The 22,355-nt window shown below is 40.6% G+C and overlaps 3 protein-coding genes across 4 annotated transcripts in view; 1 reads left to right on the top strand and 2 right to left on the bottom strand.

Moving 5' to 3' along the window:
- The window catches only part of LOC308105203 (uncharacterized protein), a gene marked incomplete at its 3' end in the record, with an annotated part of 438,556 nt that overhangs the window by 120,445 nt on the left and 295,756 nt on the right, over positions 1-22,355 (bottom strand). The window lies entirely within an intron of this gene.
- On the top strand, positions 2,624-3,529 carry LOC308104592 (mitochondrial ornithine transporter 1-like; the record flags this gene model as incomplete). Its single annotated transcript, XM_080455040.1, has 1 exon — positions 2,624-3,529. The coding sequence occupies one exon, from the start codon at positions 2,624-2,626 to the stop codon at positions 3,527-3,529; it is 906 nt and encodes a 301-aa protein (XP_080311166.1).
- LOC308105495 (H-2 class II histocompatibility antigen, E-S beta chain-like) lies at positions 6,190-21,191 on the bottom strand. 2 transcript variants are annotated; one of them, XM_080456252.1, is made up of 7 exons: positions 21,092-21,191; positions 20,263-20,535; positions 19,649-19,862; positions 16,179-16,246; positions 14,400-14,513; positions 12,016-12,046; positions 6,190-10,660 (listed from the first exon to the last, which is right to left on the bottom strand). In XM_080456252.1, exons 1-6 carry the CDS (start codon positions 21,150-21,152, stop codon positions 12,018-12,020), a joined length of 759 nt encoding a protein of 252 aa, XP_080312378.1. In that variant the 5' UTR covers positions 21,153-21,191; the 3' UTR covers positions 6,190-10,660; positions 12,016-12,017. The 2 variants fall into 2 exon arrangements, with proteins under 2 accessions (XP_080312378.1, XP_080312379.1); XM_080456253.1 differs by lacking the exon at positions 14,400-14,513.

The following is a 22,355-nucleotide window of genomic DNA, read 5'->3' as shown; positions in this document are numbered from 1 at the left end:
GGGTCGAATGCAGTGTTCATTTTTACAACAATTTTCATTTTTTCTTTTTGTCTCCGCCAGGCCGAAAGGCATGGCGAGAGAGTATGTTTTGCCCCCTGTCCATCCGTGTGTCCGTGTGTCCGTCCGTCCTTCTGTCTGCGAGCAGCTAATCTCCGCCACTGTTGGCCCGGTCGCTGTGAAACTGCGCACACACACTCCCTGGATGCCACAGCAGAACCTCTGCCTCCCTTTTTTCAGATCAGCCTGTCATAGCGCCACCATGAGGCCGACTTTTGCAAAAACACATTTTTTGATATTACTCCTACAGATTTTCTCCAACAAACACACAAATCGGTACACAGGATTGGTTCATTTTTAACAAAATGCCTCAAATCATGAACGCAGCATGCAATTTCTGTGAAATTTTCCACGTAGATTCCCACTTGGCCCAGGAAGAAATGCCACCCTTTTCACATTGGCCTGTTATAGCGCCACCAGCAGGTCTAATTTAGCAAACCACAGTTTTGGAACAAAATACCTCAAATCATGAATGCAGTGTCCGATTGCTGTGCAAGGCCTAAGAAGAAATGGCACCCTTTTCACATTGGCCCATTATAGCGCCACCAGGAGGCCATAATAACCTACCTGACCTGGCGGAGACTTGTGCTCCGAGGAGCACTTTTTCTAGTTTCTTTCGATTTAGTCAGTCTTTTGAATAACATTTAGTTTTAGTCATATTTTAGTCATCTGAAATGTTTCAGTTTTAGTCGACTGAAAATCATAAGATTTTAGTCGACTAAATCAACAGTTTATTTTGTAGACAAAAAACATTTTGGCGGTGCCTTGACGGCGTCGCTATGTCTGCTTTTACACTTGGTTGCATGCTGAAAATAGCCGATCTGCAAGCTCACAACGCGTTGCAGCGCGACGTGTTGTGAGCTTATAGATCTGCTATTTTCAGTGCGCAACAACCAAACATAAATGTAATTGTCTTTTAGTTCTACTTGATCTCTTCTCCACTGGTCACTCCCTAACATTTTTGTGTAGTTTTTATTTGTTGACGAAATTGTCAATATATTTAATTTTAGTCGTCATAGCTTAGTTGTCATTTAGTTTTTGTCAGTGAGAAAAGGTAATCATGAACATTTTTCATCATAGTTTTAGTCGACAAAATTAACAATGGTCCAATGTCTAATAATCCACCTACGCATTTAGGTTATAAGCTAATTGAAGAAAAAAAAGAATCATACAAATTAGTTTAATTTATGTAAATGCATTGATTTTACCTAATAACGTAGGCTGTCTAAACTGGAACACACAATGCAGTAGAGCTGCACCACCCAAAACTAGTTTGGTGGTTTTATGTGCAATGACTGCCCCCTGTTGGAGAGAAAGTGTAGGACAAATGCAGTCATGTTTTCTTTGTTACAAAGGTTTAAGTAACAAACTCTTTGTATAACATGTAGCTTATAGTATTGCATGTCAGTGAATGGATGTACTATGAACAGAAACACACACAAGATTGAGGGAACAGTCTATCTAATTTATATATTCACCTTCCTATTAAAAAGGTAGGGTAAGTGCTATTTTTTGGTTAAAACAAAAAGTTTTGTGTTGAAAGGTTATAGCAATAGATTCTGATAGTAATCATTGCTATAGTAGAATGTTTGTTCAGTAACAGGAGTCTCTCTGTCTCTCCAGCTCTTTAGTAAACAGACAAGATTTCAGCCAATCAGGAGAGAGTACCCATTTATCAGCTTCATGTTCAGTGTTCCAGTTCCAATTTTGTCTGCGCATTTATTCATGTCATCACTTCCACTTCCACTTCCACCTTTAAGGCGGTTACACACCGGCGAATATGCAAATAAAAGTCTGTCACTTTGTCCTCCGGCCCCAGCCAAAAATAATTCTGTCCCCCAAAAAAGTCTGTCCATACATGGGCATAGAAGGGACACACGTCGTGCGAGGCCCGACCATTCAGATTTCAACCACTAGGGGTCTGACTTCATTCTGGGTCTGGCAGAACCAGGTCTCCTGATCTTGTTTCAAAGCTATAGCTCACCATATTTGATTGAATACTTTAACCATGCCCAAAAACATCAGTACCATCACATCATCATATTGAGTACTCCATATATGGGAATTTTCAGATTGCAGATTACTCTGGAAATCATTCCTTTGGGGGTCGATCAGTCGTACAGTCTCCATATATACATATGCCCATGTACTGTATGGGAATATCTGGATCAGCGGTTCTGCAATCACGGGATCTCCATATAATGCACATACAGTCTATATATACCCATATATGGGCATATCGGTGAGATCGGCAGTGTGACGTATAGATGTGAGGCTCTAGATGTTTAGCAGGTGTCGAGTGTTAAGTATTTTAGTTTGTTAAGCATGTCGTGCACCAACCTCCATCGTCATTGATCATAGTTAGAAACGGATCCGATGAATCCAGCGAAACCCCACGTTTTGTTGAGCTTAGGCTCGATTCGCGTAGCATGCAATCTCCCGGGACGTGGTTAATCGGCTGCGTTGTCAAAGTCAAGCCTTGACATTTGACGCCACAAGTTCATCTTCAATCTTCCAAAAGGAGCTTTAGCTAGCTGATTCAAGAAGAGCCCACATTGCCAACACTATGGCCCCACATCCAGTGATCCAGGCTATGATCGACCTTTCTGCAGGGGCTATAGGAGGCACAGCATGTGTCCTGAGTGGGCAGCCACTGGACACTGCCAAAGTAAAAATGCAGACATTTCCCACTCTGTATCGAGGCTTTGTCCACTGTTTTACGTCTACCTACAGACAATCGGGTCTACGTGGGCTCTACCAAGGCACCACCCCGGCTCTAGTGGCCAACATCATGGAGAACTCTGTGCTCTTCATGAGCTATGGCGTCTGCCAGCAGGCCATTTGTTCCATGGCTGGACAAAACAACGACGCAGTCCTCAGTGACGCGCACAGAGCCTGCGCCGGTTCAGTGGCATCCATCTTCTCCTCTCTCGTGCTGTGCCCCACTGAGCTCGTGAAGTGCCGTCTCCAAGCCATGCATGAAATGGAGGCATCGGGCAAGATCACCAATGGCCAAAAGACGGTGTGGTCGGTGGTGAAGACGGTGATGAGGAACGACGGACCGCTGGGCTTCTTCCAGGGCCTGACCACCACCATAGCCAGAGACATTCCGGGTTACTTCTGCTTCTTCAGCGCCTATGAACTCTGTCGCTCCGCGTTCGCAGACTACTTGAAATGCGACAAGGACGACATAGGCGTGGCGCCGATAGTGTTCAGCGGGGGTTTGGCAGGGGCCTGTCTTGAGCTGGTGGTCTACCCCATGGACTGTGTAAAGTCTCGGATACAAGTGATGTCCATGACGGGCAAACAGGCGGGATTCCTCAAAACGTTCATGACCATCGCACGCACTGAAGGAGTGAGGGCGCTGTACTCCGGCCTCACCCCCACCATGGTCCGCACCTTCCCAGCCAACGGAGCGTTGTTCCTGGGTTATGAGGCCAGCCGGAAGCTCATGATGAAACACTTTGACTAAGTGGCTGGTGGACAGGTGGACGTCACAAACGTGACAAACACTGACAACGCAGCCGATTAACCACTTCCCCTGAGATTGCATGCTACACAAATCGATCCGAAGCTTCTACTAAACATCTAGAGCCTCACATCTACACGTCACCCTGCCAATCTGACCGATATGTCTATATATGGGCATATACAGACTGTATGTCCATTATATGGAGATCCGGTGGTCCAAAACCGCAGATAGGCCCATACAGTACATGGGCCGTCCGACTGATCGAGCCCCAAAGGAATGATTTGCAGAGTATTCTGAAAATTCCCATATGCGTTGCTTCAACCAATTTAAGTCAGTGGTTCTCCATGTGTGGTCCGTCCGTGGACCCCAAAGGGTCCTTGAGGGGGTCCCCCATGCTGAATGATTGACAGTTAAGAATCAAATGGACCCTTAAAAGTCTGTAGTTAAGGGACTCCGAGTTATTGGTGTCCATGGCCATTAATGCACACCAAAACTGAGGGTGCTTGAATAATAAAAAGTTTGAGAAACACTGTTTTAACCCATTGATACCTGGAACGCATCTGTGTCACTTTAGATGTCTTTGGCTATTCAAAAACAGCAGATATACAAGCTCATAGCGCGGCACCGAGTGCCGCGCTACGAGCTTGTAGATCTACTATTTTTGAAAAATCTTGAAAAAAAAGTTTTAGATTTTTTCCAAAAAACTGTTAAAATTTTGAAAACATTTTAAAAAATCGCCTCAGGTCTTAAAGGGTTAAATAATATATGTGATGCAATATAGTATCCAACAAACACCCCAAATGTTCGGTATATATAGAGAGAGATTAAAAAAATAAATAAATAAAAGACTAAAAACTATGACGAAAAATGTTTGTCAACTACCTTTTTTCACTGACGAAAACTAAAGAGAAACTAAGCTGATGACTAAAACTATGACTAAATATACGGACAATATCGTCAACAAATAAAAACTAGAATGTTAGGGAGGGACAGCTATAGTGGAGAAGAGGTCCAGTAAGAACTAAGTCAATTCATTTTATGCTTGGTTGTGTGCGGGCGTCACACTCCGAAAATAGCAGATCTACAAGCTCACAATTGTGAGCTTGTAGATCTGCTATTTTCGGCACGCAGCCCAAGTATAAATCAGGCATTGCGACGCCATCACGGACGGACAAAATACAATTTAGTCACTACATTTCAGATGACTAAAATATGAATTTTATTCAAAAGACTATGGCTAAAACTACATCAAACTTTGTTGTCAAAATCAACACTGTCAAGTATCCAAGTAAAAAGAAATGTCGCATTAAAAAAAAATTAAATAGATAAGCCTCTCACCCAAAAAAGAGGCCCCAGCAGATTCCTTAGTTTCTTTGTTGTTTGCTGAAACTCTCAGTCCATATTCACCATCACAATGTCTAAGTAGTTCCTAGACCCATTTGGAACCTCTCCCTCCACTGTATAGCTCCGAGATGAGGTTCCACAGTTGAAAAGGTGACGACACCGGCGAATATGGCCACTATGCATGATTCTTAACCTTTTTCCACACATCGTATCCAAAAAGTAAAGGTCCCCCCCCTTCCCCCCCCTGCTCTCAGATGTTTTACATTTTAGCGCTCAAGAAAATCTAACCGACAGGTTGAAACAAGCGTTTAAATTGCTTTTTTAGTCAGGCTGTGGCAGGTTTTCCCAATGCAATCTTACGGGAGCAGTACTGCACAGTATGCGAACGGGGGGTGACTGGCCCCCACAGGCTGACTAAATAAGCGATTTAAACGCTTGCTTCAACCCGTCGCTTAGATTTTCTTGCTGGTGTCGTCACCTTTCGGCACCCCGAGACTGTGGAACCTCGTCTTGGTGCTATACAGCGGAGGGAGAGGTTCCAGTTGGAGCTAAGTAGTTCCACAACGCTTTATAAACCAACAGTAGTATTTTAAACCATTCAATGCTTTATAAACCAACAGTAGTATTTTAAACCATTCAATGCTTTATCAATCTGGGAACCCATCGCCAACTGAAAATGAAAAACAGCGCCCTCTGCTGTTTGTTCTATGTCTGTTGGCTCTGGGCGGACGAAAACGTAGCACCAGAGCGCAAGGAAACCAGTGTTTTTTGTATGCCTTCAGCGCATCACTTCCGGTTGGTGCGACTATGTTTTCATTCCCACTAACAATATTTCTACACGGAACACTAACACCACTTCTCCCAGAGAACATGGATCGTTTTGGTTATAAGCCCACTTGTTTCTATGATGAAAGAGTAAGTTAAAATGTGAATATCTTTCCGTGGTTTTGTCTGCTCCGCGGACGCTATTGTTAAATTAGTTTCGGTTTGTTTCGAGGGGAGAAGGATCGACGGACACGTGAATCCCGGCCACTACATTTGATTGGGTAAAGCGCGGCCCGCTTCCTGATCTGAAGGCACGCCCATGCGCTCACGTTATGACGAACCTCCCCGACAGATTCCAACGCAGTGCAGAATCTGTTCTTGAGAGATTAATGCTTTATAAACCAGTATTTTAAACCAAGCCCGGTCCCAAAATAGGGGCGCCCGGTTGAAAGTGGTTAAAATATATTTTTAAATATGACCAGTACAGAACACATTGGTTTAAAAAATTACCATTAGATGAGAACACATTGGTATAAAATATGACCATTAGATTAGAACACATTGGTTTATTGTTTTTTTGAGTAATTAATTGTTCCATAATGGTAAGACTTTCTATGAAGTTCATGTCTACCATGTATTATAATGTGCTTATAACACTCTGTACATACAGTTAAGCACTCATAGATTATAATGATTCATAACAATAATCACAACACATTGTAAATCATTTTATAATGACTTATGTCAAGTATCAAAACAATTATAATTATCAGAGTTGTAACACAATATCTTTGTGATTACAAATCATTATAAGTAACTATACATCATTATGAGTGGTCATTGGGGCTTTAGGTAAAGTAAAGACATTCCTGAAAGTGTAGCAGAAACATGTGTTCTATAATGCATCATAACAGCGATTAATAATGCATTATAATATTACATTGAGTTAAAACTATGATAATTATTATACACTTTGATCATGGCCTAAAGCAAACGTCAGTGAGTGACCAGCCATTATGAAGTATTATACAGTACTTGACCTCATACAGTAGGTCATTATGAAATGCTTTATAAGGTGTTATTATATAGTATGACTATCAATGAGTGCTTATAACTAAGCTATACAGTTTTATAAGCAGATTATAATGCATTCCAAGTATGTTTATAATGATAATAGACATGGGCTTCATAGAAAGTGTTACCTACATGTATTTCATCACTATTTGACATTTTTTCCCCATTAGTTTACTTTCAATGACACAATTCATTCAAACCAAGTAATTCAAACATAACATTTAACAGCTACATTTAAAATCACTCATCATTACATATGGTTGATGTCGGGCTGAAACCTCATATCTTTATTTTTCAAAGTTTTATGTTTTTGTTTTTTCCGTAAATGAATGGCCTGCTTTGTCATACAAGAGAATTGCAACAATGTGTCACAATGTGAAGTGTTGTGAGCTTGTAGATTGGCTATTTGTCAGTAATTTAAAAAGTGGTTAAGTGTGTGTGGGTTTTAAATATTGAACCAATGAAAAGTATTAATAACATCTTGTGATTAAATAATAACTACATTGGATCCATTAGAACACAGAAATTATTTCCTAATAAGTAACAGTTTTGGACATACAAGGTTTCCACCCGACAGACAACATGTGAACCAATGCAGCAAATAGATGTTCTTTGGAAAGGTTTGTACTTTAAATGTGTTGTTTGTTTATTTCATATAAAGTTGATGATTAGAGCTTTAAATTTAGCAGCATAGGTTGACCCAATAGCTGTGGTACAGTTTATATAATATATAAGTATTGTATTTGCATCTGTGGGCTCTGATTGGAGGGTAAAACTGTTTTTTCCCCCGTTCAGTTCAAAATATCCCCAATAATCCCCAATGATATTTCAAGATTCAAATTCTGTGTTGAACTAATGTTTTTCTCTCCTGTAAAGTGTGTGATGACCATTTAGTTGCTGTGTTGGTTCACATATTGTACATTATCACATCTAAATGATTATTATAAAATGATTGCATGTTAAAATGCAACTCTTAAACTCTCACACATGACAAATGATTACATATAAATGATTATTATAAAATGATTGCATGTTATAATGATTGCAACTCTTAAACTCTCACACATGACAAAGGATTAAATGTTTTTTGGTTAATAAAAAGACTTACTTCCACTAACATTGAGATGTTTTTTTTTTACTGTTTATGGTTCTGTCTATGGTCACTGATTATGAGTTTCAATATAATGTACAACTCTGCACAAGTGTTTGTCAGATCTTTTCACTGATATAATGTGTGTGTGTTGTCAGGCCACAGAGGATGGCGTCGGGTGGCACAGACCACCCCTGGGAATGAGGTGCCCATTGAGGTGCCAGCCACTTAGCAAGGCTGCTTATTTACCATGACTATGACAAGTAGCAGGTTGCGTTTCTTTGGGCTTGTTTTAAAAACGCGGTGGCTTCTTTGGCAAATCTAACAAGCCAACATTTCTTTGATGTATATGTTACAGGGTGAATGGAGAACCAGGGTGATTGAAGAAGGCTCGCTCGTTTTTACCACCCACCCAGCAATTGTGTAGAAGGAACACTAGAGGGAGCCACACGCCAGGCTTGTGCACAAGGATATATGGCCGTGACCACACACACACACACACACGCAGTCACACACACACACACGCGCACGCACGCACACGCGCTCATGCTTTCAATGGACTGTTAAGATACTTTTATTGTGTTCTGCTGGCTTTTGTTTTAGTTTCTCCCTGACACACACACACACACACACACACACACACACACACACACACACACACACACACACACACACACACACACACACACACACACACACACACACACACACACACACACACACACAGTGATCCATGAAAAGAATTATTCTGTCCCTATCGGTTTACAACTCGAACGGCGCTGTGTCGACTAGTAGAGCATCGGCCGGTCAGCGCGGGCACTCGCGCCTGGAGGCGCGAGGGCGCGCCTCCTCGGCCTCAAGCTCTACTGAGTCGGCGCGCCTCCGTCATGGACAAGCGTGTGCGTGTGAACGTGTGTTCAGCGTTCCCCTAGCGTAGCTTCCTGGTTGCTATGTGGGGGGGGACAACAAAATACAGGTCCTTCTCCTTCTCCTCCTCGGAGGAGGAGGAGCTCCTCCTCCTCCTCGCGAGCCTCGCGTAATAAACCCCCGCCTCGCAGCGCCGCGTCCTCCTTCTACTCCTCCTCCTCGCGAGCCTCGCTAATAAACCCTGTCTCGAAAAGCCCCGCATCGCCCCGAAGCCCCGTGCCTAAAAACAAGCGCTCTGTCTTCAATCACCCTGGCTCTCCAAACACCCTGTGACATATATACTATAATTCCCCGTTTGGTGAGGAGTGTGAATCACAATGACTGACAGAATCGTTCTGTGTCTCTACTTATTAATCCCTTTATTAATTTATCCCTTAATCCCCAATCTAATATTTGTTTTATTAATATTTGCTGGGCTTGTTTTGGTCTGTTTCTCTCGCAAGGTTTGGTTTGTTTGTTGTCTTGTTTTTGGAGTTGGCCTGGCTTATTTCTCTTAAGAGAGTTGGCAACACTGGCCCAGCCCAGGTGCTACCCCATACGAATACAAGAACGCTCCTAACTTCACCTCAGTAAGCTATACCTAAACCTAACCTTATTCCTAAACGTACCCTCAGTAAACTATACCTAAACCTAACCTTATTCCTAAACGTACCCTCAGTAAACTATACCTAAACCTAACCTCATTCCTAAACGTAACCTCAGGAAACTATACCTAAACCTAACCTCATTCCTAAACTTAACCTCAGTAAAACTATGCCTAAACCTAACCTTATTCCTAAACTTCACCTCAGTAAAACTATACCCAAACGGAAATACGCTCCGAGAGAGCTGGAATGCTTGGCGCTCTTTCTTGGTCATTCAGAGAGAGCTCGGCGCATCGCCGATCGAACATTCAAAGCACTGACTAAACGGTTTTCTATGAGTCTTAACATTAAGTGTCAAGACAAGACAACAATGACGGTTGGATGAAGTGTCATTGCAAAATGCTACGATTGTGGCTTCTTTGCTACTCTATAGATTATTAAACATACTTCTACATGTAACAAAACAGGTCATAATCATGGTTATACGTGGGATGAACGATCATTCGAATGTATTTCTAAAATTACTGTTCTTAAATAAATTAGGACTATTCACTCTCCAGAGCGCTCTGAAATCTGAGCTGATTCTTACAACATGAATCCACACGAATATTAAGTGTATGGTGCCACACACTTGTATTGCAACTAGTAGGTGTATTATCTTTAAATTAAACTTCAATATCTGTTTGATCTCTAGAAAATAGAACAATTTGGCTGTGTAAAAAAATAATAAGACATGACTCAGTCATGTATACCAGCATGCAGAATGGACGCTACGCAGCGCGTATGCAGAGGTGTAAAGAAACTAAGAACATTTACTAAAGTACTTTACTTAAATGTTGTCCTATACATTACTCTGTGTCACGGCGATTTGAATCGACGGCAGGCGTGTATAGTAGCCTTAGAGGCGAGAGGCGTGTCTAGTACCATAGCTTGGGAGGACTAGACCGCCCGTTCAGAGAATGGGAAAGTATCCCCATTGGCTTAAAGGACAGCCAATGATCGAAAACATGTTGAGAATAAGTCGGGAAATTACTAGTGCTGAGTCTCTTTGTAGACCCGCAATGCCTGCTGGTAAAAACAGTAAGACACTGTAATATTAGTTATATATAGTGGATACAAAAATAATATTCTGATGCAATATTCTTATCTTTGTGCTGCTGTTAAAGGTATTTAAAAGGTACATTAGGGTCTAAAGGTCATCTTTGTGCTGCTGTTAAAGGTATTTAAAAGATTCATTAGGGTCTAAAGGTCATCTTTGTGCTGCTGTTAAAGGTATTTAAAAGTTGATTGAACAGACGTGTATTTCCTCCTCTCTCCACCTGGGGGCAGCGACGACTAGCTGCATCTCTGAAAACACAAGCTTTTAGTTAGAATGACAGAGAAAACAATATAATGAAACAGTTAAAAAATATATATAAACAGTTAAAAGTTTACAGTTTTATAAATGTGTGTATTAGTTTTAACAGTTTAATAAATGTGTGTATTAAAAAAATATATAAACAGTTAAACGTTTACAGTTTTATAAATGTGTGTATTAGTTTTAACAGTTTAATAAATGTGTGTATTAGTTTTAACAGTTTTATAAATGTGTGCATTAGTTTTAACAGTTTTATAAATGTGTGTATTAGTTTTAACTGTTTTATTATGTGTGCACTATATAGTTAAGGGGCAAAATTAACAAAAACATGTTTTTGAACTAATTCTATCGCTGATAGAACATGACAGACAAGCAGTACGACCAATGAATGAGCGAAGGCTGTTTGAATGACATTTACTAGACTGATAGACAAGCTACACTAAAGGACTTGGAATGACAGATTGACAGGCAGGAATTAGATCAAATGAACATTCAATATAATCTTATACTGAGGGTTTTACGTCTCCTTTGCTAAATTGAAATAATGATCTTTTTTTGCAAACAGCTTCACAACAACAATGCTGCTGTAACTAAGACAATGGCTGCATAAATTATAATATCTTCATGGATTACATGCAGTAGATTATCAAGACATTCCACATTACATTTTGATACTTTCACATTTCCTGCTAGGTTAGGATTTGACTAGTCTCGCGTCACCAGACAACTATTACACAATCTCTGAATGCTATATAGAGTCTGGAACTCCACTTCCCGAAAGCTGTTTAACGGAAGTTGTTCAGACCGGAAAGACATTCGACCAATCACGACGCGGTGCCCGCGGACCTGTGGTCCCAGTGGAAACAGAACCGAGGCGGAAGCATAGAGTCATAGGAGCGGTAGATTCATGTTATTTGTGCGAGGATTGTTTATCACAGAAAACTGAGAAAAGTATCATGGTATTAACGCCGAAAAAAATGTGAAAGAAGACACTACGATGTTTATGAGATTTGTTGATTCCAGTCGGACTCCTTTGCGCCACTGCACAATGCTAAAACGGAAGTGGGTAGGGGAGGGGCATCCGCTTTCCCCTTACACATGATCAGAGCTTCCGAGTCCCAGACTGTATGCCGGAAACATTTGTAAAAAAAAATCAGTCTGGTAACGCGAGTCTTTTATTTCTGCTGGAATACTTTCTAGTTCAAGAGGCTGACTTTGATTGGAGAAAATGCATGAAGTGTATACAGTTGTAAAAGACTTAATTTAAATATATATAGACAGCGATGTTGAATACGTTTTCTAAACATATGTTTGTGTGGAAGAGGAGGAGTTTAAACATTCTCACCTTCAGTTGGTGGTCGGCACCAGGATACGACCTGATAGAAGAAAAACAAATATTAAAGAGATTCAAAGAGGTGACAGACAGGAAGGCAGACAGACAGGCAGGCAGGCAGGCAGGCAGGCAGACAGACAGACAGGCTGGCAGACAGGCTGGCAGACAGACAGACAGACAGACAGACAGACAGACAGACAGACAGACAGACAGACAGACAGACAGACAGACAGACAGACAGACAGACAGGCTGGCAGGCTGGCAGGCAGGCAGGCAGGCAGATATATACACTGTGAATTTATAGAACCTTATAAGTGATGTAGTTTGTCTTTGGTAAACACAATAAGCATTTGAATATGTATGTTTTTTATGTCTGTGTGTGTTTTTCATAACATGGACTTCAGATATGGCCATGGGAACGCATCTGTGTCATTTTAAGATTTATTTGGCTTCCTCCCTGATTGCCCAGCATGTGCCCTCTGCTCCACGTTGAGCGTCTTCACGATGAGCCGTGCCAGAGCCCTTGCTGGCCACTTCCTCCTTGTCTACCCTTTCCCTGCCCTTTCGACTCCGTTTCAATGTCCCGTGGCCGGCGTTCCTGTTCGGCAATGGAAAAACGCTCCGGGGGGTTTCAGCCCCTTTCCCTGCCTCGCCACCTGTGTCAACCTGAACTCTCGCTTTCGGCACTCTCCATGTTCCTCTCGTGTTACTCTTCCTCATGGACATTGTGGGACGTCAGGAGCCGTCCTTAGAGAGGGGACACTGTCACAGTCACAGACTGTGCCTGTCTAGGTGTTCTCTGTTATGTTCTAGTTGTTCTGGTTCTATGTTGTCTTCCCCAGCTGTATCTCATGTGTAATCAGCCCTCATGTGTATATTAGTCTTGTTCCCCAGTCAGTGCTCGTCGGATCATTTGTTTCTGTATTAACCCTTCCATTGTGTTTGCTGGTTTAGGGCCGTTTTCAAGTTTGAATAGGTAAAAAGTACCCTTTACATTTCTTTATTGGAACAGAACCTCAGAAATAGCCATTTTAACGCAGCAAAATTATTTATCATCATTTTAATAAATTCTGATGGTCTCAAAAAAAAAAGTGACACTTGTGGTGTTAGGGTCCGAAATGACCCCCCAAATTGTCAATATTCAATGTTTACATGTTTGAGAGTGAGAGAGACTTGTCCTCAATTAACATTTGCTATCAGGAGTAAAATAAAGTTTGAGTTTATGGAAAATAAATGACTTTTTACCTTCTATGGTATACGGGTCATTTCGGACCCTAACACCACTAGTGTCACTATTTGTAATAATTTTAACATTTTATAAAGTTACAAAACGAAAACAAGTATTTTTTTAATTATTTTTTTTTGCAAGTGTGTTCTAATTATTATTCTTAATTATTCTATTATAGCTAGATAACATCATTATCCATTGCCTTCATTATAGGAAATTTAATGAGTGAATTTTTATAATAGAAAATGAGATATTTTGGGCTGATTTAAATCACGGGTCAAATTTGACCCGCTAACACCACAAGTGGATGCAGTTTTCTAACACAATGCAAGGGTTAAAATCCCAATCATGGGTTTCGAACACTACTCTGCCTGGCTGTCTGCATTTGGGTCCTCACCACACCACCAGATCGTGACAGTTCAGCTCACAACCCCAGACATGGTCAGCCAGCTCTTTGCCGTTTTGGAGAAGTAAAGACTCCTGACTAGACACATAACTTCAACATGCGTGCGAACACTGTTCTGTGTGAAATCCATGGAGCCTCAGAATGGTGAAGCAGAGCAGAGTGTTCTTCACAGCTTTCATGACATCTGACAACACAGCACTTAACCCATTAAGACCGGGAACGCATCTGTGTCATTTTAGATTTATTTGGCTATTCAAAACATAGCAGATCTACAAGCTCATAGCACGGCACCGAGCACCGCACTATGAGCTTGTAGATCTGCTATTTTTGAAAAATGTATTTTTTTTAAAGTGAAAATTTTTAACTAAAATCTTTGCTTCTGGAGATTCCACAAATGTCTTTTAAATCCTAACAGTTTTTTGAAAAAACTTTCGTTAATTTTCGCTATAATATCAGTGGTGCTCAATTTCTTTTTTATGTCAAGGACCCCCAAAATGATATGTATATTGGCCGCGGACCCCCATCTCAAAATATGTTGTTCCAGGGACCCACCCCAGAAGCAAAGATTACTATCCAGAGATAGTTCAGTGTTGTGGGTGTTCAACTTATTCTAATGACCAATCTAATTAAACTCAACCTATCATCACATCAATTTAATTAGACGTGCAGTCACCCGTCTCAGTAGATCTGTAGATCTAACCTCCTATCTTCCACTGGTAGCAGATTAATTCATTAAACATGTTAATTAAACATTTTAATCACCTCGTTTCTTCCACTGGAGGTAGATGAATCCAGACAGGAACAAGACCAGACCCAGAACCAGACCTGATGCTCCGATGGCCAGCTTGTTCTTCACTGACTCTGGCATGGAGTCATCTGATAATACAATACAATATACATAATATAATATAATATTACAGTAGATTAAAACACCTTGTTCTTCACTGACTCTGGCATGGAGTCATCTGATAATACAATACAATATAAATAATATAATATAATATTACAGTAGATTAAAACACCTTGTTCTTCACTGACTCTGGCATGGAGTCATCTGATAATACAATACAATATAAACTACAATTTTCGCAATTCTGGGAAATTGCAAAGTGTGGTTGCGCCCGGAACGCGAGGGATACGGCGGGAGGAGTACCGTCTGAGGCCGCGCGACGTGCCATTGGAATTCGGTGCCGATCGGAATTCGGTGCCGATCGGATCCCACGTTAGCGATACGTGCCGTTTTGATTTTAGGAAATAGGCCCCTCCCACTAAAGAAACGTCACTCCTGAGATCACTTGTGTTTCATTTTGAGAGGATTGATCCCCCCCAAAATCATGTTTTTGCATCAAACGGTTACATTTTATGCATTTTTGGTGCCCCCTATGGATCAAAGTGGAAATGCTTTTGGGGATTCGTTGAGTAAACCACCAACCGTTTGACATGTGATTCAAATTTGGGATTGACTGTTTTGTTCGTGATTTTTGGCATTTTTTGTAAAACGGGCCCCTCCCAACAACTTTGGAAGCCATTTACGGACGAACGGTATGGACTATCAAAATCAGATTTTTGTGAAATTTGGACAAAATATGGTATATTTATCCTTATATACACGTTCGCTACACAGGTGTTTTTTGTTTATTATTTTTCACGGCTCCTCAAACACTCGCGGGATTATTATTTCATGTCAACATTCAAGTAGAACTATGAGAAGGTATAACCCAGCTAAAATAATGCGTCATTATAGAAATATATAAATGATGTATGATTAGCAGTCCACTTCCTCCTGTCGGTACGGATGGATTCACATTGCAGCGTACCATACCCGAGGATGCATCAATCGCAACCGAGACTACCTCGGAGGGCGGTCCCTGGTACGGTACGGTGATCCGTTTCGGGGAACGGTACGCTACATTCACACTATCACAACACCTGCCATGTGGTCCGGGGTGCGCACCCGGGACCATAGTCTGAATCCGCCCTAAAGCACCTTGTTCTTCACTGACTCTGGCATGGAGTCATCTGACAATACAACAATGATATGATATGATATTTTCACTATTTTTGAATTAGGGCTTAAGTGATTCATTTATAATATTTTTTTTGTACATTTTAGTTGCAGGGAGACACCAACTGATTCTTTTTGGTCTTGGAAAAAAAGTAATTGCACCCACTTCTCTATACCACGCTGAAAACATTTAATGTGACAATAAAGTTGATTCTGAGCTGTGTGTGTGTGTGTGTGTGTGTGTGTGTGTGTGTGTGTGTGTGTGTGTGTGTGTGTGTGTGTGTGTGTGTGTGTGTGTGTGTGTGTGTGTGCGTGCGTGCGTGCGTGCGTGCGTGCGTGCGTGCGTGCGTGCGTGCGTGCGTGTCCTCCCTGTCCTCCCTAATTTATGCATGTCATTATAAGCACTCTTTTTTAAATGTCCTTTCCCCCATACATAAAAAAAATTGTGACAATATCTGATCTATAAGTTCACAAAACATGACATTAGAATAGATAACAGTATAGATTACAGTATAGACTACAGTAGAGTAACTGACCCCAGTGCACAAATATAGGCTCGGTCAGGCTGGGGTGTTCCACCATGCATGAGATCTTCTCTCCTGATCTGTAACACACACACACACACACACACACACACACACACACACACACACACACACACACACACACACACACACACACACACACACACACACACACACACACACACACACACACACACACACACACACACACACACACACACACACACACAGGTTTAGCTATTGCATTCATTATTGAGATGTTTACGATTAAAGTGAATTAATTAATGTGTTTTAATCTGTCCTGATCTGTCCCTCTGACTGTGAATTATAACTGAATAACAATAATAAAATAATATAGAATACTATTTTATTAATTAAACTAGAGTAAAATAGACAAGATTAAAGCAGCACTATGTAACTTTCCTCTTCTACCCCGGATTTGAACCCATTTTCAAGTGCTGAAATGTTTACCATTGAGCTAATAGAGCCTGCTTGCTCAGGGGATAACTGGATCTTGACCATCAGGTCACAATTTGTGTCAGATCCTGTGTCTAGATGAGACATGACCTTTGACACGATCTAAATGTCTCAATAGAAGAGCAGGGAGACAAAATACAACCACCTCAATTATATAAGTTATATTGTATTAACATACTCTACCATACAGATTATATTAGTTATATTGTATTAACATACTCTACCATACAGATTATATTAGTTATATTGTATTAACATACTCTACCATACAGATTATATTAGTTATATTGTATTAACATACTCTACCATACAGATTATATTAGTTATATTGTATTAACATACTCTACCATACAGATTATATTAGTTATATTGTATTAACATACTCTACCATACAGATTATATTAGTTATATTGTATTAACATACTCTACCATACAGATTATATTAGTTATATTGTATTAACATACTCTACCATACAGATTATATTAGTTATATTGTATTAACATACTCTACCATACAGATTATATTAGTTATATTGTATTAACATACTCTACCATACAGATTGTATAAGTGATATTGTATTAACATACTCTACCATACAGATTGTATAAGTTATATTGTATTAACATACTCTACCATATAGATTAGATAACATTGCATTTTATTCATGTCAATAAAGTTACATAGTTCCGCGTTAACAGAACTTTATTAATTATAATATAATGAAATGCACTAGAATAAAACTTTATGAATAATACAATATTTGTACTACTATCTGTAGCTTCTAGCTATAGGCATCTGATCTCCACTCTGACAACCCTCTGCTTGACATTATGTCAGGGATTCTAACCGGCGACCTTCATGCAACCAGTCCACTCTGTCTCTCAGGTTATTCAGATCAACATGTCTCTCCCTAGCAACTGGTCATGTTTAACAAAACAATGATACTGATTGGCTGCTGAGTGAACGAGGAAGTGAAATTAGTGTCTGGGGAGTTTCCCGTAAGAAGCTTCAGTGGTGAGTTCAGGTTTCAACACACACACACACACACACACACACACACACACACACACACACACACACACACACACACACACACACACACACACACACACACACACACACACACACACACACACACACACACACACACACACACACACACACACACACACACACACACACAGTGTGTGCTTTAAGGACATGTGATGATGTCAGCAGTGAGATGTAATGAGGCTTGGAATGATGTTTAACCCTTTAAGACCTGAGGCCCATTCTACAAATGCTACAAAATCAGTAGTCAAGGACCCCCAAAATGATATGTATTTGACTGTGGACCCCATCTAAAAATGTTTTGTGCGAGGGACCCCCAGAAGAGAAGATTTGTGTTAAAAAATGTCAATATTTTCCAAAATGTTTCAGACACTCAGATTTTTCAAAAATGTTCAAAAATATCAGATGTACAAGCTGGCAGTGCGGCACAAAGTGACGCACTGTGAGCTTGTACATCTGCTATTTAAAGAAAAAAATAGAACAACTGTTTAAACCACTGTTTTAAATCCTCAGAGTGTTCTAAAAAACTTATGTTGCTATACATTATATATACATAATTTATATATATAGAGCACCGAAGTCTGACATAATTTACACATCCTACCTGGGTCGCGTTCCCCCCCCCCCCCCGTTCTGAATCCCCATAGACGTGTTTAATATCGTGTCAAATAAGAACTGTGTTCCAAAAATAAACAAATGATCCGGGCGGTTTGACTCTTACGGATATAAAGCATCAACTGACGGTGAGAAAACGATATGTTACTTCTGCCGAATTAGTAAAATTTTCGCCAGAAACAGACTGTTTCAAATATGAGTGACTGACTATCATAAATGATACAGAACCTCCTCCCTGACAATATCGCAGAGACAGTTTGATTATTTTTGGACCCCAATTCTTATATGAGAAGATGACCCAATGTTATTCTCCATAGAGAAATTACTTTACGAACCAGGGGACACTGATGCTTTCCTGGCTTTAATGGGTTGATGAACATGACAGAACAGTATTTGCAATGTGTGTGTGTGTGTGTGTGTGTGTGTGTGTGTGTGTGTGTGTGTGTGTGTGTGCGTAACTTAGATTTGAAGTCAATCGTTTCTTTTTAACAAAAATATGTAACAGTGAGATGTGATGGAGTTTTGAGAAACAAAGCTTTGTGGAAAATATTAATGATTGTTTAACATGCAACTATCTCATCTCTCTCTCTCTCTCTCTCTCTCTCTCTCTCTCTCTCTCTCTCTCTCTCTCTCTCTCTCTCTCTCTCTCTCTCTCTCTCTCTCTCTCTCTCTCTCTCTCTCTCTCTCTCTCTCTCTCTCTCTCTCTCTCTCTCTCTCTCTCTCTCTCTCTCTCTCTCTCGACTCTTAACCCCTAAGTGTTCCCTGATCACCGTACAATGGCTGCTCACTGCTCCTAGTTATAGGATAGGTAAAATGTAGAGGACACATTTCACGTATGTGCAAATAGACCAATTATTTGTTTACCAACATTGAGACTGGACTCACAGGTGATTGTTTCATGCAATCAATTCTCAACCTGTTGTTTCGGGGTGCGCACCCCGACCCCCTCTTGTGTGTTGGCTAGTGAGGCGCGCCCTAGCGAGACCTGATAGAATGGGTTTCATTTGCAACCAGTATGACGCTTGCAACCAGTGTGACGTCGTCTGTTAAGGGGTCTATATACAGACTGTTCTATTCTATTCTATCTATCAGTAGAGGTGTGTACCTGGGTGTGTATTTCTATGTATAGGTGTGTGTTAGGTGTGTACCTGGCTGTGTATTTCTATGTATAGGACGGTGTGTGTGTTAGGTGTGTACCTGGGTGTGTATTTCTATGTATACAGTGGGTGTGTGTTTCTATGTATAGGTGTGTGCTAGGTGTGTACCTGGGTGTGTATTTCTATGTATAGGTGTGTGTTAGGTGTGTATTTCTATGTATAGGTGTGTGTTAGGTGTGTACCTGGGTGTGTACTCCAGGTAGGCGTGGTACTGGTAGTACCAGTCTCCATCAGGCAGCTCATCAGTAGAGGACACATCAGAGGTGATAGGTTCTTCATCTCTCAGCCAGGTCACCAGGATCTGTTTAGGATAGAAGCTGTAGGAGCTGCACCTCAGCATGTGAGTGTGTCTCCTGGCAGAGGGCGTTTCTGAGGTCACTCTCACATAGGGCTCCACTGGAGGAACAAGAACATTATTATTATTAATATTATTATTATTACTATTATTATTATTATTTCTAGAAGTTATTCATATTTGTTTTAATTATTGCTGTATATGAATAACTCTTGAGTATTGTATTGAGTGTTGAGTCCGAATTTATGGTTTATAAGGTTATGATGATGATGATGATGATGATGATGATGATAATGATGATAAGAAGGTCTTTACTATTTTACATCATCATCTACATTTCAGTACAAGAGGCACTTTTTAAAGTTCACTTAAAAATGATTCTGAAGTTTTGTACCCATTTTTTTGTACACCATTAATCTCTGAATAGCTATTATTAATTATGATTTAACGTTATTGTTTATGAGGTGATGAGTGTTGAGTGCTGTTCTGAGATCAGCTCACCTCTCTTATCCAGAGCATGGGAGTATGCGCTCTCAGCGCTGGTTTTGCAGTATGTCACTAGCAGTGATCTCAGCTCAGGCAGGTATCCAGGTAGTTTATTATAGTAGTCTGCCACTTTGATACCATACTCAGTGTAGCCAACAAACTGCCCCACCCTGCTGTCATACCTGATAAGCTGTTGTTTATTGTAATACTGTGATCTTGTGTACTGTATGTCCTTCAGGTCAGTAGAGTTAAACAGACACTCTTCAACCTGACAGTTGAGAAATCCATCTGGAAATAGAAATGTAAAAATATCAATCTTCCGATTTCTATTATCTCTATAATGTCAACACAGACATTGGGCCTCATTCACATCATTATTTTTGTCTGTGGTTTTTGGCATCAGGTAGCCTACTGCTCTGGGGCAGGTGGGTGTGCCACAAATCATGAGTAGTTGTTATTAGAATGCCTTATTCTTCATGCAACGTGAATTACAATAGTGCCAAACATCAAATAAAATATTGTCATGACATGCAATAAAAGAAAAAAAGATGCCTGTTAATTAAATGATGTATTGCTTGGATGCATATGGGCTTACAGACATGATGCAAATTCGAACCGATTTGTATTTATTAAGCTTGCAAATCTGTTCATTTTGATGAGTTCTCATACACCTGTGATCCACACAAATCAATGTTCTTTTCTACACCCCTTTTCATGAATCGCATGTCAGGCGTTACTTTAAAAAGTATACACTTAAATCTACAATAAAATAGTAGGACGTTTATGAAGAGCTTTGTGAGTGAGGCCCAATGTGTGCATTATTAAGTAATTAAATAAAGTTTACCTGCTCCATGGAAAGAGATGAAACACAGTGAAACACAGAGCCAGAGATTAGTAGAAGTCATGATGATGTGTTGAGCTGTTTAGTTGAAGTGTTGGCGAGTTGACATTCGGTTGTGGAACTGAACACTGACTCGCTTCTTCAACAGTCTACAACAACCAATGCAAAAACAGCATTCACTCTCATCACTTGTTACCAGGCAGACGTCAAACCAAAACTACACCAGATTGTGACTTGTAATGGAAAGACGGCTTGTAAACAATCTAATTTTAACTCTAACCATAAGACAGGGCTGGGGAACATTATGGGACAAGAGATCACTTAATCAATTACCATCTAGATGGTAGCGCGGTAGATAGATTCTCCCCTCACCAGCCAAGACTGAAGGGATCTGCCAATCACCATCACTTGTTACCAGGCAGACGTCAAACTAATATAAAGGCCCTCATTTATCGATGGAACGTACAAACCAATTTTAGCCCTGAAATCAGCTTACGCCCACGTCCATGTGTGATTTATCAAGCAGGTGTACCCTGTCAATACCCTGTCAATTCTAGCATAAGATGTGTCTGCTGTTGATAAATGTGGCGGAGCCTCGCCCCACCTGTTTTTTGACATGAAGAAGCAGAATACGGCCAAAAAGAGTAACTTCCCTGACATGTGAAGTTACCCCACCAATTATCTCCGTGGATTCACACAAAGCTACACAGCCTGTCATATGCGTGGGAATGGCACATGCTATTTGCATACACAGGGCACAAACCCAATACCTGACACACAGACACATCCAAAAGAAAATATAACACAAACTAGAAAATGTGCTCCTCGGAGCACAGGTCTCCGCCAGGTCAGGTACGTTATTGTGGCCTCCTGATGGCGTTATATAGGCCAATGTGAAAAGGGTGCCATTTATTGTTAGGCCTTTCACGGCAATCGGACACTGCATTCATGATTTGAGGCATTTTGTTCCAAAAATGTGTTTAGCTAAATTAGAACTGCTGGTGGCGCTATAACAGGCCAATGTGAAATGGGTGGCATTTCATCCTGGGCCTAGTGGGAATGTACGTGTGAAATTTCACGGAAATCGCAAGCTGTGTGCATTAATTTTGTTCAAAACGGACCAATCCTGCAAACTTTGGAAGCAACCTTAGCCAATCAGGATGGAATATGGGAAATTAGACAGATCCGTGTTGATCACATGACTATAGAGATACTGTGTACCGATTTGCATGACGTTTGGATAAAATCTGTGGGAGTAATATAAAAA

Source organism: Gymnoscopelus braueri, assembly GCF_963280865.1.
Source record: "Gymnoscopelus braueri genome assembly, chromosome: 17".
Lineage (NCBI taxonomy): Eukaryota > Metazoa > Chordata > Actinopteri > Myctophiformes > Myctophidae > Gymnoscopelus > Gymnoscopelus braueri.
This window is presented reverse-complemented; position numbering and strand designations above follow the sequence as displayed.

Bases quoted from the DNA above. Each gene is read 5' to 3' on its own strand.
- LOC308105495 (XM_080456252.1), bottom strand. From the start codon at position 21,152: ATGACTTCTACTAATCTCTGGCTCTGTGTTTCACTGTGTTTCATCTCT. The intron at 16,247-19,648 runs GTACACACCTAA...TGTGTGTTACAG, and splicing joins TACCTGGAGTACACACCCAG to ATCAGGAGAGAAGATCTCAT. The intron at 12,047-14,399 runs GTGATTAAAATG...TTCTTCTATCAG, and splicing joins CCTCCAGTGGAAGAAACGAG to GTCGTATCCTGGTGCCGACC.